Source organism: Budorcas taxicolor, chromosome 5 (genome assembly GCF_023091745.1).
Source record: "Budorcas taxicolor isolate Tak-1 chromosome 5, Takin1.1, whole genome shotgun sequence".
Classification (NCBI taxonomy): domain Eukaryota; kingdom Metazoa; phylum Chordata; class Mammalia; order Artiodactyla; family Bovidae; genus Budorcas; species Budorcas taxicolor.
Genome location: NC_068914.1, coordinates 126,878,548 through 126,895,892, shown reverse-complemented (window position 1 = coordinate 126,895,892; position 17,345 = coordinate 126,878,548). Strand labels below are relative to the sequence as shown.

General features: G+C 39.1%; 1 protein-coding gene across 1 annotated transcript in view; it reads right to left on the bottom strand.

The window, feature by feature from the left end:
- The window catches only part of ITPR2 (inositol 1,4,5-trisphosphate receptor type 2), a 592,637-nt gene that overhangs the window by 339,182 nt on the left and 236,110 nt on the right, over nt 1-17,345 (bottom strand). The window contains exons 24-26 of the mRNA XM_052640930.1: nt 15,819-15,876; nt 13,949-14,114; nt 12,520-12,693 (exon numbers count right to left, since the gene is read on the bottom strand). Coding sequence (XP_052496890.1) covers nt 12,520-12,693; nt 13,949-14,114; nt 15,819-15,876 — 398 coding nt within the window. The remainder of the gene's footprint in view (nt 1-12,519; nt 12,694-13,948; nt 14,115-15,818; nt 15,877-17,345) is intronic.

The following is a 17,345-nucleotide window of genomic DNA, read 5'->3' as shown; positions in this document are numbered from 1 at the left end:
GGGAGATCCCCTGGAGGAGAAAATGGAAACCCACTCCACTGTTCTTGCCGGGGGAATCCTATGGACAGAGAACCCTGGTGGCTACAGTCCATGGGGTCACAAAGAGTCAGAAACGACTGTAGCAACTTAGCATACACAAGAACATGTTTAAAATAATCATAGAAATAAAGTGAGGAATAACCTCTCTCACCCTAGGTGGACCCCTGTGTGGCTGCCGCATGGTCAGGAGGACCCACGGCATCACTTGGGAGGGATTAGGGAGAGTCTTACTGGGGAAGGGAGGTGGAGCAGAGGGGAGGGGGGGAGACGCAAGCCAAGGGTCAGCAGAGAAGGGAAGACATGTGTCCCCCAGCCTTCAATCACCCTAGAGAGGTGTGACTGTCATGCTGGACGCCATCCTGGGTCTACATTTCTGACAAACAACCTCCGCCCCTTCTCAGCACAACTTCTCACAGGGCAAGTTGGAGAGTAAGGGGTCTCTGAAGGTGTACAAAACATCCTCGGCACCAAGCAGTCTGGATTTAGGTGCCTGCTGTTTGCAGAAACTGATCAGGACTACCAGCTATGAGGCCCATACAAATAAGACTCCTCCTGCTGAGAGGTAAGAGTCAGGGGTCCACATGAGAAGTCAGATCAGTGCAGGGCCTCTTGGGAGAGAAGCTCCTGCCCCACCCCCTCACCCCCACTCCAGCAAACAGCCAGCCAGCTTGCTGCCTAGGCAACCCAGAGTAAGCCCCCAGGGACACTTTCTAGTTAATTCTGTCCCTTACATCACACACCTATTAAAAGGACAAAAAAAATTATGAAGTGAAAACACACAGATAGGAATCTTGAATGCAGAGATATGAAAAAAATCAATTAGAAACTCTCAAAGAAAAAATTGTCCTTGATGGAAAAACTAGACAGTTTAAACGTCAGACTTTAGATTGTGAAGACCGTAAGTTTTTTGTTTTTTTTAATGTTAGTCACTCAGTTGTATCCAACTCTTTGAGACCCCATGGACTACAGCCCACTAGGATCCTCTATCCATGGAATTTTCCAGGTAAGAATACCAGAGCAGGTTGCCATTTCCTTCTCCAGGTGATCTTCTGCACCCAGGGATTGAACCTGGGTCTCCTGCACTGCAGGCAGATTCTTTACCATCTGAGCCAGGAGAGAAGCTCCCCCCAGCACCCTTTTCTTTTTTTTTTTAAAGGAGCAGGCAACCATTTGTAGAGATACATCTATATACATACACAGACACAGAAGCACAATCATTGTGAAGGAAAATTAACCACCAAAATATTTAACACAAGTGGGAACTTCTGTTAGAAGTCTTGTGATGCCTCCTTGGCTTGCTTTTCAACTCTTTATAAAGAGATGGGTGAGCATAAAGGGCAATCCAGATTTAACCCACTCAGATCTGACTTCCTGAGTTAATCCCTCCTTCTTATATTTAGAAGTCAACATGCATTTGAATGTGATGAACTAGTAATGCTACAGAGACTGTCAACTTGTTATACCCTAGCTTTTAAGTTTTCAGCAACAATGCCCTTTTTAATGCCCTTGAAAGTAAGTTAATAGGGAAACCCTGTAAGATATAATAGGTAATAAAGCTCATATGTACTAGGGATGCAGTGAGCTTACTAGAAGACCCAATCTACCCCATCCTCCAACGTGTTTGCACGAGATCAACTACAATACTAGGATAATTTTGGTTACACTGAGATTTGGTAGTGTTAGTAGGTGGATTATCAGAGCTTCCCAGGTGGCTCAATGGTAAAGAATTCACCTACCAGTGCAAGAGATGTGGGTTCCATCCCTGGATCAGGAAGATCCCCTGGAGGAGGAAATGGCAACCCACTCCCGTATTCTTGCCTGGAGAATTCCATGGACAGAGGAGCCTGGCAGGCTGCAGTCCATGGGGTCACAAAAAGTCAGACATGACTGAAGCAACTAAGAAAGGCATAGCACTTCAGTTCAGTTATTGACCCAAATCAACAAAATTTACCACTGAGGGAAAAAAAATATTTTTATGCTATTGGAAATATATCTTATTACCAAAATGAAGACTCACTGTACTGTTATCTGGCTTTCTGATGTCTAAGCAGGCACAAAGTTAGAACATTATGAGCTGTTTTAAAACAATGGCAATCATCCTGTGTTTAGAGCCTTTGTAAAGATTTACTACACAACAAAGGATTATTATCTGTACTGGCTTGCCAGAGTGCGTGCCGCCTGCTACTGGCTGTTTCCATTGATATTGTGATGTATTTCATCCTGTTTACAATAAATTGTCACTATCTCTGGCAGTTGGTTCATTGCATAACATAGATTATTTGGCTGTGTACAAGTTAGTAACTCTGTAGTCTCTCACTTTTTCTCTGTATATTAATCCATTAGAAATGTACCTTTCTCCTGGCTTCTCAACTCTTCTTATGTCCATTTCTACTTTTGCTTCCCGAGCTCATGCTCACACGTGAGTTTAAACAGGAGGCTCCTAACTGGTCCCCACCTTTAGGCTCTTTTTGCTGAGTCATCCTTCCCCCAAATCTTCAAGGGTTCCCAATCTCCAGCCACTTCAAATACAAACCACTTATTCCTGTTGAATTCTGCTTCTCTTGTGATTATTCCTGAATTACTAGCTAACAAAATCCTCCCAACCTTTCAAAACAGTGAAGCCAGGCTTCCCTGGCACCTCACTGGTAAAGAATTCACCTGCCAATGCAGCATAGGCGGGTTTGATCCCTGCGTGCGTCATAGCTATCTGAGCCCGTGCTTTAGAGCCTGGGAGCTGCAACTACTGAGCCCTCGAGCCACAACTATGGAATCCCATCTGCCCTAGAGCCCATGCTCAGCAACAGCAGAGGCCATGCAATGAGAAGCCGCTGCACCACACTGGAGAGTGGCCCCTGCTTGCCACAACTACGGAAAAGTCCGCGCAGCAGCAAAGACCCAGCTCAGCCTAAATAAATGAAACAGTGAAGTCTTCTCCACACAGTCACGCCCACACTGATCTCTCCCTTTCCTGTGATGCAACAGTTCAACATTTAATCATACATTTGTCATACTGTTTTCTGGGTGTTATTCTGTGTGTGTTATCTTTGAGAGCAAGCATCATATCTCAAATATTCGTTCTGATTCTATATATCAAATGTTAAGAAAGGAAACAAGAAATTCAGGTGTGTACAAAGGTATGGAAGCATGATGGTGAAGCTATAAAGTTGTACCTTTAGGAGAATATTCAAAAGAAGAGTGGTGCTCTGGAGAAATATGAAAGCAAGCAAGGAGAGCAGGTTCAGATATGGTCTGATCATGCCTGAGCGACTTCCCTTTCACTTTTCACTTTCATGCATTGGAGAAGGAAATGGCAACCCACTCCAGTGTTCTTGCCTGAAGAATCCCAGGGACAGGGGAGCCTGGTGGACTGCCGTCTGCAGGGTCACACAGAGTTGGACACGACTGAAGTGACTTAGCAGCAGCAGCAGCAGCAGAGTGGCTCTGCCCTGTGGTCAAGTAAAGATGCTGATTGTATCCCTCCTGGGTGTCCCTCCCCCTCCATATCTCACCGGCCCTCCAGAGCCATCCCCAAGAGATGCCTTGAGATTCTCAATGCAGCCATGCCTTGGGCTGCCTTGGTGCTGCCACACTTCAGGCTCTCCTCCTTCCACAACCTTCTGTGGCTTTACAGCACGCTTGGAGCCAACAGAGATTATGTCGAGAGGGCACTGGTGGCCCGACAGCCTGGCCTGTCATGGGGCAGTGGGAGTGGGGCACAGTCGGGTGACCACCCCGGACATTTGGCCTTCTCCCTGATGGCTGCCTTAGAACCGTCCCTACATTAGCAGTTTGCTTTGTATGCACTTTGTTCTTTTCTTTGGATCTTTTCTTTTTTTTCTGCTTTTACACTTTGACATTGCATTTCCCAACGGAAGGACTCAGGTTGTCTGAAGTCACTGCACAATGCATCTCAGTCCACGTAGTGATGGTCCCCTTGGTCACTCTCTTTAGTTATGTCCCTCCTCTGTCACTTCCTTCACTGGATGGAGGAAAACCAAGCCATGGTTCCCCCTGCCCAGCCCTCCCCTCCTGTCCCTTCAACAGTTTCCCCGTGGAAAAAATCAGTGAGTATGAATAAAGACAGTAACTGAAAAAAATAAAATAAAAAATAAAAAGTTGAACAAATGAACTTCATAAATAAAATTGTGACCATGAAAAAAGAGAGAAAACAAAATTATTAGTGAGTAGATGGATGATTTAAATACAATAAGCTCGATTTGCTAGTCACATATAAGGAATCCTATACCCATCCACATTCTACTCGAGCATGAGAAGATAGTTTTAAAACCTGAAGATATAATAGACCATAAAGCAGTCCCAACAGATCTTGGGAGAACTGGTATCATCATAACCACATTCTCTTGTTGTGTGTTAATTAAAGGTTCAATAGCCAAAGAAGTGTAAATTTTGCAAGTATATTTGGAAATTTAAAAATTCATTTCCAAGTAACTTTTCTGGGCCAAAGAAGAAATCATAATGAAAAATTTTAATATCTAATATTGAACAATAATAAAAATTGTTGCTGTTCAGTCACTAAGTCGTGTTCACTCTTTGTGACCCCATGAACTAGAGCAGACCAGGCTCTTCTGTCCTCCACTAACTCCCAGAATCTGCTCAAATTCATGTGCATACTCTCTAACCATCTCATCCTCTGTTGTTTCCTTCTCCTGTTGCCTTCAATCTTTCCCAGCATCAGGGTCATTTCCAGTGAGTCAGCTCTTTGCATCAAGCTGCCAAAGTATAGAACTTCAGCTTCAGCAACAGTCCTTCAAAAGAATATTCAAGGTTGATTTCCTTTAGGACTGACTGGTTTGATCTGCTTGCAGTCCAAGGGACTCTCCAGAGTCTTCTCCAACACCACAGTTCAAAAGCATCAATTTCTTGGAGCTCAGCCTTCTTTATTTGCCAACTCTCACATCTGTACATGACTACTGGAAAAAACATAGATTTGACTATATAGACCTTTGTTAGCAAAGTGATGTCTCTGCTTTGGAATACACTGTCTAGGTTTCTCACAGCTTTTCTTCCATGAAGCAAGCATCTTTTAATTTCATGGCTGCAGTCACTGTCCATAGGGATTTTGGAGCCCAAGAAAATAAAATCTATCATTGCTTCCACTTTTCCCCCTTCTATTTGCCATGAAGTGATGGGACCAGATGCCATGATCTGAAGTGTTTTTTTTTTTAATGTTGAGCATCAATCCAGTTATTTCACTCTCTTTCTTCACTCTCACCAAGAGGCTCTTTAGTTCCTCTTCACTTTCTGCCATTAGAGTGGTATCATCTGTATATCTGAGGTTGTTGACATCTTGATTCCAGCTTGCGATTCATCCAACACAGCCATTTCTCATGATGTACTCTGCATGTAAGTTAAATAAGCAGGGTGACAGTATACAGCCTTGTAGCACTCCTTTCACTATTTTGAACCAGTCCATTGTTTCACATCCAGTTGTGACCCACAAACAGGTTTCTCAGGAGACAGGTGAAGTGGTTGGGTACTCTCGTCTCTTCAAGAACTTTCTGCAGTTTATTGTGATCCACATAGTCAAAGGCTTGAGCGTACTCAATGAAGCAGAAGTAGATGTTTTTCTGGAACTCCGTTTCTTTCTCCATGATCCAGCGAAATATTGGCAATTTGATCTCTGGTTCCTCTGCCTTTTCTAAACTCAGCTTCTATATCTGGAAGTTTTTGGTTCATGTACTGCTGAAGCCTAGCTTGAGGGATTTCGAGCATAGTCTTGCCAGCATATGAAATAAGCACAGTTGTATGGTAATTTGAACATTCTTTAGCATTGGCTCTTCTTTGAGATCAGAATGAAAACTGACCTTTTCCCATCCTGTGGAATAATGTTTGTCAAAATCTGTGGGATGCAGCTCCTTAGGAATTATACCATTTATTTTTAAGTCTGCAAAATATGTCAACATAAAAGGCTAGAGTATAATAGCATAAATATAACAAAACAGCAAACAAGCCCAGGAGCTTAACAAGCCAAAAATAAATTCATTTAAAAAGATGAATAAAATATGTACAGCTCTGGTGAGATTGTACCTGACATCATACATTTGTCAAAACTCATAGAATTGTACAACCCAAAGAGTGAAATCTAAAGGGAAAAAGAAGAGAATGAAAAAGGGGTATGAAGCTACAGATATAACAGAAATTTTGAAAGATAATGAAAGATGAATAAATTTGAAAACTAAAGTATACAGCTAGAATAATATACAAGTTGACCCACAAGAGAAAAGTTTAATGAATTTATAATCTCTACGATATTAATTACTAGTTAAAATTTACCCAAACTAAATCCAAGGCCAATGCAGATTTAGACAAGTTCTACCAAACACTGACAGAAGAGACAATTCCAATCTTACCCAAAGAAAGGGTAAGAGTCTGTAACTCACCTTGTGATGGAATTAGTCTAACCTTGATACCAACAACTGACAGGAGCAGTACAAGAAAGCAAGACTGGAGACCAACCTCACTGATAACACAGATGTAAAATGGTAAGCAAAATCCTCAGAAGCTAGATGTAGTATCGTATAAAATATCACCAAGACATATTTACTCTAGACTACAAGGCTACTACAGAAGTTTACTGATGATTCATGTTATTAAAATGAGCAGATGAAAATTAAAGAAAACATCATCTTGATAGATGCATACACTGCATTTAATTAAAATCATAACCATTCATGGCAAAAAGTATCAAATGAAAAACAGGAGAGAATTTCCTCAATTGATAAAAGGTATCTACAAAAAAGTATAATAAACATCATGTTCAACAGTAAAATATTAAAATTATTCCCTTTAAAATCAGAAGCAAAACAAAAATGCCATTATCATATCTGCTCAACACTGTACCAGAAAATCTTACCAACACACTAAAATAAGTAAAGAAATAACAGATGAAAAGACAGTACTCAATTTTAAACTTAAGAGCATCACCATGACTTGATATAAAAAATATTTTTAAACTCAGTAGTAGGTACACATGAATTGGTAGGATCTAACTACCTGCCCACACAGAATTGAGCTTAATCTAAACTGGAAGAGGAAGTGAAATGTCCAATAAAAGTATAAAAACATGCTCAACTTCATACAAATCCAGAAAAATGAAAATCACACAGGGATAATATACCAAACACATCCAATTATCAAAAATGGAAAAGCGAGAAAACCAGTAGTCTTCATGATGGGGAATTACAGAAATTGTTACAAACCCTGGGAATATCATTTGGTGTTTGGAAAGCAACCGACATTATTTGGTAATCATACTAGATGTTTACACCTAAATATATATCCTGAAGGGTCTCCAACATGTCCATCAGGTGACATTTCAAAGTTTTTAAAGCTCCTTTTGGTAGCAAATTTCCTTTCAAGACACTAGAACTGTAAAGAATGAAAATGTCTATCAAGAGTTTACAGCTGCATAAAATGTAATCATGTATATTAGAGAAAATAAAATAAGTCACTGCTACATAACAACGAAGACAGAGAACAAAAACATACCTAAAACAGACTAAATAATTATTTAGGTCTTCTGCTCATTTTTCGATTGGGTTGTTTGTTTTTTCGATATTGAGCTTCATGAACTGTTTATATACTTTAGAGATTATTCCTGTCAGTTGCTTCATTTGCAAATATTTTCTCCAATTCTGATGACTATCTTTTTATTTTGTTTATGGTCTCCTTTGTTGTGCAAAAGCTTTTAAGTTTAATTAGGTCCCATTTGTTTATTTTGGTTTTTATTTTCATTAATCGAGGAGGTTGGCCAAAAAAGATCTTGCTGAGATTTATGTCGAGGAAAAAAAAAAACTTCTGCCTAAGTTTTACTCTAAGAGTTTAATACAATGAAACATTACTCAGTCATAAAAATGAATGAATTGGGTCATCTGTTGAGATGTGGATGGGCCTAGAGAGTGTCATACAAAGTGAAATAAGTCAAAAAGAGAAAAACAAATATTTTATATTTTTATATATATATGTGGAATCTAAAAAAAATGGTATGTTTGTGTGTGTGTGTGTGTTAGTTGCTCAGTTGTGTCTGACTCTGTGATCCCATGGACTATAGCTCACCAGGCTCCTCTGTCCATGGACTTCTCCAGTCAAGAATACTAGAGTGGGTTGCCATTTTCTTCTCTAGGGGATCTTCCCAACCCAGGGATCGAACTCTGGTCTCCTATACTGCAAGCAGTTTCTTTACCATCTGAGCTATCTGAGGAAAAAATGGTGTAGATGATCGTATCTGCAAAGCAGAAATAGAGACACAGATGTAGAGAACTCCAAGGCGGAAAGCAAGAAGATGGGAGGAATTGGGAGACTGGGATTGACACACATACACTATTGACACTATGTATAAAACAGATAACTAATACGAACATACTGTCTAGCACAAAGAACTCTACTTAAGGCACTGTGGTAACCTGAATAGGAAGGAAGCCCCAAAAGGAAGGAATGTATGTACATGTATAGCTGGTTTATCTTGCTGTACAGTAGAAACTAACACATTATAAAGCAACTGGACTCCAGTAAAAAAGGCTAAATGAAATTCTTTTCAGTTGTTAAATGTTTTAGAAATATAGATACACATAGTAAAACCACTATGATAAGTAAGGAAATTATTAACATAAACTCATGAAAATGACTGGAATAGAGGGATGGACCATGGGGACATCTTATTGGTAATATTCTATTTCTCAAGCTATACACTAATTTCAACAGACTGTTCTACCTCAGGAGGTATTGAATTTCCCATCACAGAAGTTTGTTTCAAGAAATATCTCACTTAGGTGAGCTATTTAGAGACAGAACAAATACCACAGAGGAAATGGACTTGATAACCCTACGAGTATCTTTTAAGATTTCACAATTCCATATGCATCATAACAAACAGCACAATACGTTGTGCATAAAAACCAACAATAATTATAACAAGCATTGACTGACTACAGATTTTTGGCAGACACTGTTGGTTGCTAACCTACATCCTTACTTCCTTCTCCCTTGCCAGCAGATATTTTTAAATATTTATTAATTTGTTTGGTTGTACCGGGTGTTAGTTGCAGCATGCAGAATCTTTAGTTGAGGCATTCAGGCTTTAGCTGCAGCATGTAAACTCTTAGTTGCAACATGTGGGACCTAGTTCCCCGATCAGGGATTGAACTCAGGCCCCCCACATTGATAGCATGGAGTCTTAGCCACTGAACACCAGGGAAGCCCCACAAGCAGATTCTGATTTTGTTTATCCTTCCCCCACATAACTCAGGGGAGAGTATTCTAGTAGCCTGTGGAGCATCTTTTATTTAGTCTAAACTCACAGCCCCTTGGTTTAGAGGTAAACCTGTGGTCCTGCTTCAGCCAAGGAGACATGAGATAGAATCTACTGAGGGGCACCTGGGAAAGGTTTACTTGCTGTTGAGCAGGAGACCCAGAAAAGCACAGACATTTTTTTCTTGGGGTGTTGTGATGCTAAGAAGAGGATATCCTGATGCAATCATGAGGAAGATCAGTCTCAGTGTAAGGCCACTGGTCCATAATGATTGCACTGAGACAATAAATTAACTAAAGCTGGAGTCTCACTTCTTGACTTGTTGGTAACTAATATGTCACCGTATTGTCTGTATTTTCCCACTGAAGTCACATCAACTGACACACCATATGCACAGAGTTCACTCATTTAATCTTCACTATGAGCTAAGTATCATTAATAAGTTCACTGAATGGACAATGAAAACAAAACTGAAAGAATTCAAATCAGTTGCCCAAAGTCACACATATAGTGAGTGGCAAATTCTAGGGTGTCTGACACCAAAACCTATCCTCCGAATGCCCTATCCATTCAAGGCCCATCCATCTTCCTGAGGGTGTGCGGGGTGAAAAGAAAATCCCAACAGATCTGAGGGGTCCATACATGTCTAAGGTACAAGTCAGTGCTGGTGGCTGTAGTTATTTATACAGTAGCCGATGCAGATTCTTGGCCTCTGAATCATGGCTATGATTGTTTGACCCTGAACTCTATAGTCCAGAGGCAGCCTCTAAAACTGTATTCCTCTAGACATTTCTAAAATTTAATTCCTTGTATTAAATCACTTCCTGCTTTAAGTACCTAAACTTATTAACATGTGCTGAACTGATAAATCCCGACCTCAACAAATAAATATATTTCAACTTTATTGATTTATATTCATCTGAAGTCCCTAGAAAAATAGTTTTATAGCCCATGTGTAATGCAGTTTTATTTTTAATAAAATGACTATCATCAGATGACTTATTCATCTTCTTTCTCACATCAATACAAACTTTTATTAAATTGCTATGAGGATGTTGTGGATATACACTTAACAGACAGGTTCTTTCTCCATTTTCCCTCATGACTAGGAACTTAAACTGTAGACTAGCGACTGACATCCCTCACGGAACATCTCACTTCTACTCTAAAGTGATTTTCTGGGCAAACTTTTACAAAAAGCATAATGCATTTTTCCTAAGGGTTAGAGCTGTTCTCTATTAAAATAAAATGATGAAAAGTTCTGAAAAGGGAAGAAACATTACATTTATCCTCTAGAATATTTACAAAATATGTATTTGTAAAAGGAAGAGGTATTCTAACTCATGAAAGCATAATACATCTCTTAATAACCTTAAATACTGTATCAGAAAGTGCAATTTTACATTAAAGAGCCTGGAGCTTATCATTATAAAGACCTGAGTTAAAATCTCATAAAGCTGCTTGATAGTGAGAAAATCTTTGGGTTTTCTGAATTTCAGTTAATTCAGCTGATTCAGAAATGTGATCTTTATAACTATCTCCAAAGTTTACTATAACATTTTAAAAAATATACCATGCATGACAGTTTCTGCTGTAAGAGTTGGTAATATAGCAAATACTACATAAATGTTGAATTTTCTCTTGTATCTTAAAAACACTATGGAAAAACTCCATTTCAACAACAGCAACAAAAAAGCTGTAGAAATTCTACATGCCACTAGCATATCATGTGCATGTGCGTACTTAGTTGCTAAGTTGTGTCTGACTCTTTGCAACGCCATAGACTATTGCCCACTGGGCTCCTCTGTCCATGGGGATTCTCCAGGTAACAATACTGGAGTGGGTTGCCATTTCCACCTCCAAGGGATCTTCCTGACCCACAAATTGAACCCATGTCTCCTGCGTCTCCTGCACTGGCAGGCAGATTCTTTACCGTTGAGCCAACTTATATCATAAAATCACAGAAAAGTTTCTAAAGAATTAAGTCAAAAATATCGTGCAGATCAGTGGCAATTAGTCCTGAGACAAGTAGAAAGTAGTTACCCACCATTGAACTTCCCTTTGGAATTTCTCAGCATCTTATCATTTCCCATTCCCACTAATTACCTCCTACTCTACACCCTACACTACAAAATACTTTGGGTATTCCAACAAACAGAAAAGTCAGGGCAGGTAAACCCCTCTAAACAGTTTACACTGCTGTAGATTAAAAGGTTCGATGCAGGATACAGGATGCTTGGGGCTGGTGCACTGGGATGACCCAGAGGGAGGGAGGTGGGAGGGGGGTTCAGGATTGGGAACACGTGTACACCCGCGGCGGATTCATGTTGATGTATGGCAAAACCAATACAATATTGTAAAGTTAAAAAGTAAATAAATAAAATAACAACTGAATAGGGACTTCCCTGTGGTCCAGTGGCTAAAATCTGGTACTCTCAAAGCAGGAGACCCAGGTTTGGATCATGGTCAGGGAACTAGATTCCACATGCTGCAACTGAGAGTCCACACGCCACAACTAAAGATTCTGCATGACAAAACTATGGTCGGACATCTCACATGTTGAAACTAAGACTCAATACAGCCAAATAAACTTTAAAAAAATAACTAAATAAAACACTGGACAGGTATTTGAGAAACTCAATATATTATCAATTATGGTGTTGGCACTGATCTTCTAAAAATGCTTAAAATTTTTTAATGGTTTATTTAGTATTTAGAAAAATGCAGAAACAGCAATGAAATTAGCCCAGTGAAAACTAAAACCAATATAACAAACGACTTATGAACACCATTTTACCATTTTTCAGATCAAACAAATTTGGGGGATTTTCATGTTGGCATTGTCCTTTCATTTGGGTATTTTTACTTATTTATAAGGATATTCAATAATGAAAAAAAATGATTTATAGGTTGGCAATAAAAAAGCCACCATGAACATTAAAAATGAAAATTCCCCTCTCTTTATAGGTTTAGGCTTACGACCTACTCCTTTTCTCTCCACCTCACTCCATCTTGTTGTCTTGATTCTTGGATTATAAGATTGAGTGGGAAGGAGAAAGAGTGAAAAAGGGGGCAGATGATATAATAAGAACAATTAACAAGAATTAACCAAAGTACAAGTTTATGTGGATTATCGACTTGGCAAATAGAAATTTTATACTGGTTTAAAAGATATTGTTCGGATGATTTCAATTTAGAGCTTAAAAACAAACCTCAATTGGCTCTTCACCACCTTTTACTTGATTTTCACCCATTTCTCCATTCTCATAGCTGCTGCTCTTCTCAACCCATAACTCCGATTTCTCTACAGTAAGTCGAAGCTGGTCTAGATCTGCTTTGATCTGCTTGTAGTTATCTACATCCTGATTAGACACCAGCAACTGCACCTGGAAACAGAATTTCAAACTTTGATTTACTTATGGAATTTCATTTATGTCAAAAACCCCAAGTCTTTTAACATATGTGTCCTTCAGTTGAAGTTTAGTATTTCTAGGCTATTTATGGATATTTTACAGGTATATTGATCATGGAAATTTACCTGAAAGTATCTGCAAATTCCACTTAATATATTCAAGTTTAAGAAATTATACATATAAAAAAGTGAGCCCTAACAATGCTTTTCAAAATGTTAAAGAGTAATTTAAAGTAAAAGATACCCCAACTCTAATTTTACTGATAAAGTTAATTTTTCTGAGACTCCCTGTTTGAAACAGGTAGAAACATAAAAATAAGTGGAAGAAAATACCCATGCAGTCTGAAGCTTAATTTGTATATATTATGTGAGTATATGAATGCTGCTGCTGCTAAGTCACTTCAGTCGTGTCCGACTCTGTGCAACTCCATAGACAGCAGCCCACTAGGCTCCTCTGTCCCTGGGATTCTCCAGGCAAGAATACTGGAGTGGGTTGCCATTTCCTTCTCCAATGCATGAAAGTGAAAAGTGAAAGTAAAGTCACTCAGTTGTGCCCGACTCTTAGTGACCCCATGGATGCAGCCCACCAGGCTCCTCTGTCCATGGGATTTTCCAGGCAAGCGTACTGGAGTGGGTTGCCACTGCCTTCTCTGGAATATATGAATAGTTTTATCCATTTATATAGTTACTTTTAATTATTTCATATTTTAACATATTCCTATAAATTTTCCTAATGAAGATCAATGCTCTATTAAGGAACTATTAGTAAAATACATGTAAGCCTGGAGATAGTCCTCATTCATGGTCTCAAGATTGGTATCATTCAAAGATGACAAAGAAAAAGATTAGCTCCATCACAATTCTCTTTTGGATTCATATATTTTTCAATCACAAAACATTTATTTCAGTGCAGTACCCAAACTGATCAGTAAAATTTAGGGTCAGAATAACAGCATGGGCAACAAAATTCCTAATATGGTATTATCCCCCAGTGCCTTCCTAAATCTTAGTGCCTATCATCTACATTAAAGATATTAACTGAAAAATCACCTTCTAAAATAGATCATGTCTTAGCTGCAGACAAGGCCATATCTATCTTTAAAAATAGAAAGTGTCCCCAGGAAAAGCTGCAGTCTCATTAACTCTGCAACCGTTAAGTCAGGTTGGATGCTATAAACAACATTTCAGAGCCTCTGAGGGTGGAAGCACTGAAGGCTACTCAATCTCACCTGTTTAAATGCCTGTAAAACTTCCGCTCTCTGGCTGAAGTGCTTGAACAGCAGCTGCAGGGCTCCTGATAGCAGAGGCGGGTAGTCATGCATGATCAGATGAATGAGGACCCGTAAAAATGTCCTGCCTCCTTCGTCATCCAGTTGAACTGGATTTTTCTCCTTTCTGTAAAACCAAAAGATCATTGTAAAAGACTTGTATTTACCTAAAATCTAATCATAAGTAGCTAATATTGTGTATACATTCTCAGACTTACACCATTTCCACCATCACCCCTCCACGAAAAATTGGAAATTGGAAAGGAAGACATTTTTACTTTCTTTGGCCTCATGTTACTAATAAGGGGGCTTCCCAGGGCGGCGCTAGTAGTAAAGAATGCCTGCCAATGCAGGAGACATAAGAGACGTGGGTTTGATTCCTGGGTTGGGAAGATCCCCTGGAGAAGGGCATGGCAACCCACTCCATTATTCTTATCTGGAGAATCCCCAGAAACAGAGGAGCCTGGAGGGCTACAATCCATAGGGTGACAAAGATTCGGACACGACTGAAGCGATTTAGCTTACAGGCACAACGAATGAGGAAAGGGAACATAAAGAAAAGCTTGTGACTGTCCATGAAAGGAGGGGTGACCAAAGTCCCAGTCTGTCGAAGACTGAGAAGGTTCCCAAGATGGGGGACTCTCAGTGATTGCAATAGGAAAGCAGCAGGCAAACTGGGATGATCTGGTAATCTAGGCACAGACAAAAGACAGAATCTGCATCAATCCAGAAGCGTTTATTGAGAAGGCATATCAGCTGGATGCACGTCAAGAGCCAATGTACCAACCCCCACCACTTTCCCGCCAGGCCCAAAACCTTAGGACAGGTGGTGAGGCAGTGCGGCACAGCGGCACGGCACAGCATGCGCACGCGCACGCGCACAGGCACGGCCATAGCCAGAGCAACTCCGCGAGTTTGCTGTGTTTGGACTCTGGGCTAGATTACCCGGATGAAAAGTTCGTTTATTTTTCGGTGAAAATCATACCCTGCTTTATCCTCTTCTCGGGAATAATGAAATACTTGAATAGGAAAACACAGTAACAATAACAACAGCAGAAACTGGCAAAACAATATAAAAACAAACCTAAACCAAAAGTTCACTAGAGATAAAAATCCTTTTGGGCTTCCCTGAGTCTTTCTTCTCTTTCTTGCTAATCAAAGAAAATGCTACAAAAGGGTTAGTACAGAAATCTGTTAGGTATATATGGCACATCTGTGATAAAAATGGGTGCTACAAACTCAATATTTGTAGCTCAGACATCGTACAGTTTTTACTTTTCTTTTTGACTATTAGTTTCATTTCTGGGGAAACCAAAGAAGCAACCTAAAAACAATGAATAGTAGGGCTCCTGACAGCAAAGGAGGGTAGCCATGGCAGAGATATTTCATTTTCTTCAATCATACGGATATTTTCAATTGGCAGATAATAAGCATTAGTTCTCACATATAGTTAATGATAACATTGAAAGTTACTTTCTTGCCTCAAATTTCTCCGATTTTGGGAAGCAGTGTTTTGCAAGATCCAGCGATATTTTTGCCAGGGGACTTAAAGGGCATTCGTGTGCTGTCATTATTTGAGGAAAGAAAAGCAAAGAATTCAGGGGAAAGTTCAATACACTGATCTCATCTCTCCCATCCTTTTTTTTTAACCTGACCTAAAGAAAAGCTATGCTTTCTCTTCTATAGTAAATTCGCAGCTTCATTTCTGGCAGGAATTATGTTGGCAACCGTAAGGGATATAAAATTAAATAGATATAGGGAATGACAAACTATTGTAAAATTCTAAGTAAAATCTTATTCATAAGATAATGATATATAAATGCTACTATACCTTCCAGCAAACATAGTTTCTGCCTGAGCTGCAATTTCATCTATATCAGGAACAATAGCTGCAAAGATAAATGGTAAAAAATCCATTCTTTATATTTTTATAATTAGGAGTCCCAATATTTATATTAATGTAGCATACCTAAAAATATTTTGTCTTAATTTCTTTATGCCACCAAAAGTCAATTAACACTTTAAAAAGTCACAATACAGTTTCCCTTATTCATCAATATTTTAAATTGAAGCTTACATTTTAAAATCATTATACTCAAAGATATATTGAAAAGATCACCAAGAACTATTTACAGTTTCTTCATCTATATAAGCACATATATATAACTACATACACACATACCTATATACATACATATAATTTAAATGGATAATGATATGGGAAGATAATATTTTTTAAAGAATCACAATATACCTATAAGGAACCTTGTTATTACATGGTACTTCCAAACAATATGATCTTTTTACCTAAGCTTACTTTTGCAATTCCATACCTTCTTCTTGTGGGATAGAGTGCATTTTTTTTTTAATGTGAACCAGTCTTGATTCCTCACCCATTCCCACCACTAACATTTTGAAGATGTCCATGATAGGTACACAATTTATTTCTCATCTCCAAAGCATGAAAAGAAAAAGGAGCAAGATATAAAAAGGGAAAAAATTATTCCCAGAAAGCTACCTCATACAAATACAACCGATTTAACAGGTCAGATAAATCAAAGAAGACTGGTTTTCTGGGGATGCCCCTAGACTTCCTCTCCCACACTTTTACTGACAGAGCTCCTTTTTCCAGAAGTCTGGCTTCTGAGAGCCAATAATTGTTATGCTAGTGTCAATGCAGACGCCAGCAAGACTTTCTGGTTCTGCCTCCTCATTCCTGGAAATAGCCCCTTGGGGTTCTACACTTCTGGGAAGCATAAAAACAACACAGCTGCAAATGTGCCAAGGAGACTTCTAGCTCAGGAGAGCTGAACTCCATCTGTAGAGCACGCTGCCTTTGGATGGTACCGATGAGTCAGGGAGCAGGACGTTTGGCTTAGCATCCATGTTAACTACTCTGACTTTCCTATCAAACTGACTGATGCACAAAGAAGAGGCTCCCTGATGTTACCACAGTGGTTGTAGTTCCCAAGAAGTTTCATGTAACTCCTACCCCAGCAAAAGAGTTCAGTGAACTGGCTAAATCGTCAATGATAAAGATTCCATCTTCAATATGATATAGTTTCCAGCTTGTCATGGCTGGCCTGATCTAGCCAGAAAAAAAAAAATGGTGATTTAATATTTCTTAGGTTTCATAAGGTACTTTCTAGAGTCATAACATTTTTACAATAATTTTTATGCTCTTTTCATTATGCTCCTATACTCACAGAGAGAGTAGCTTCATTCTTACACACTTTAAATGTGAAAAACTGAAAAACAGTACCAGTTTACAACTGTACAAGATAATAAAGAACCAACACACATACATACACCGCAAAACTAACACCCACATCTAGACCTCTATGGGAATGCCATGTCT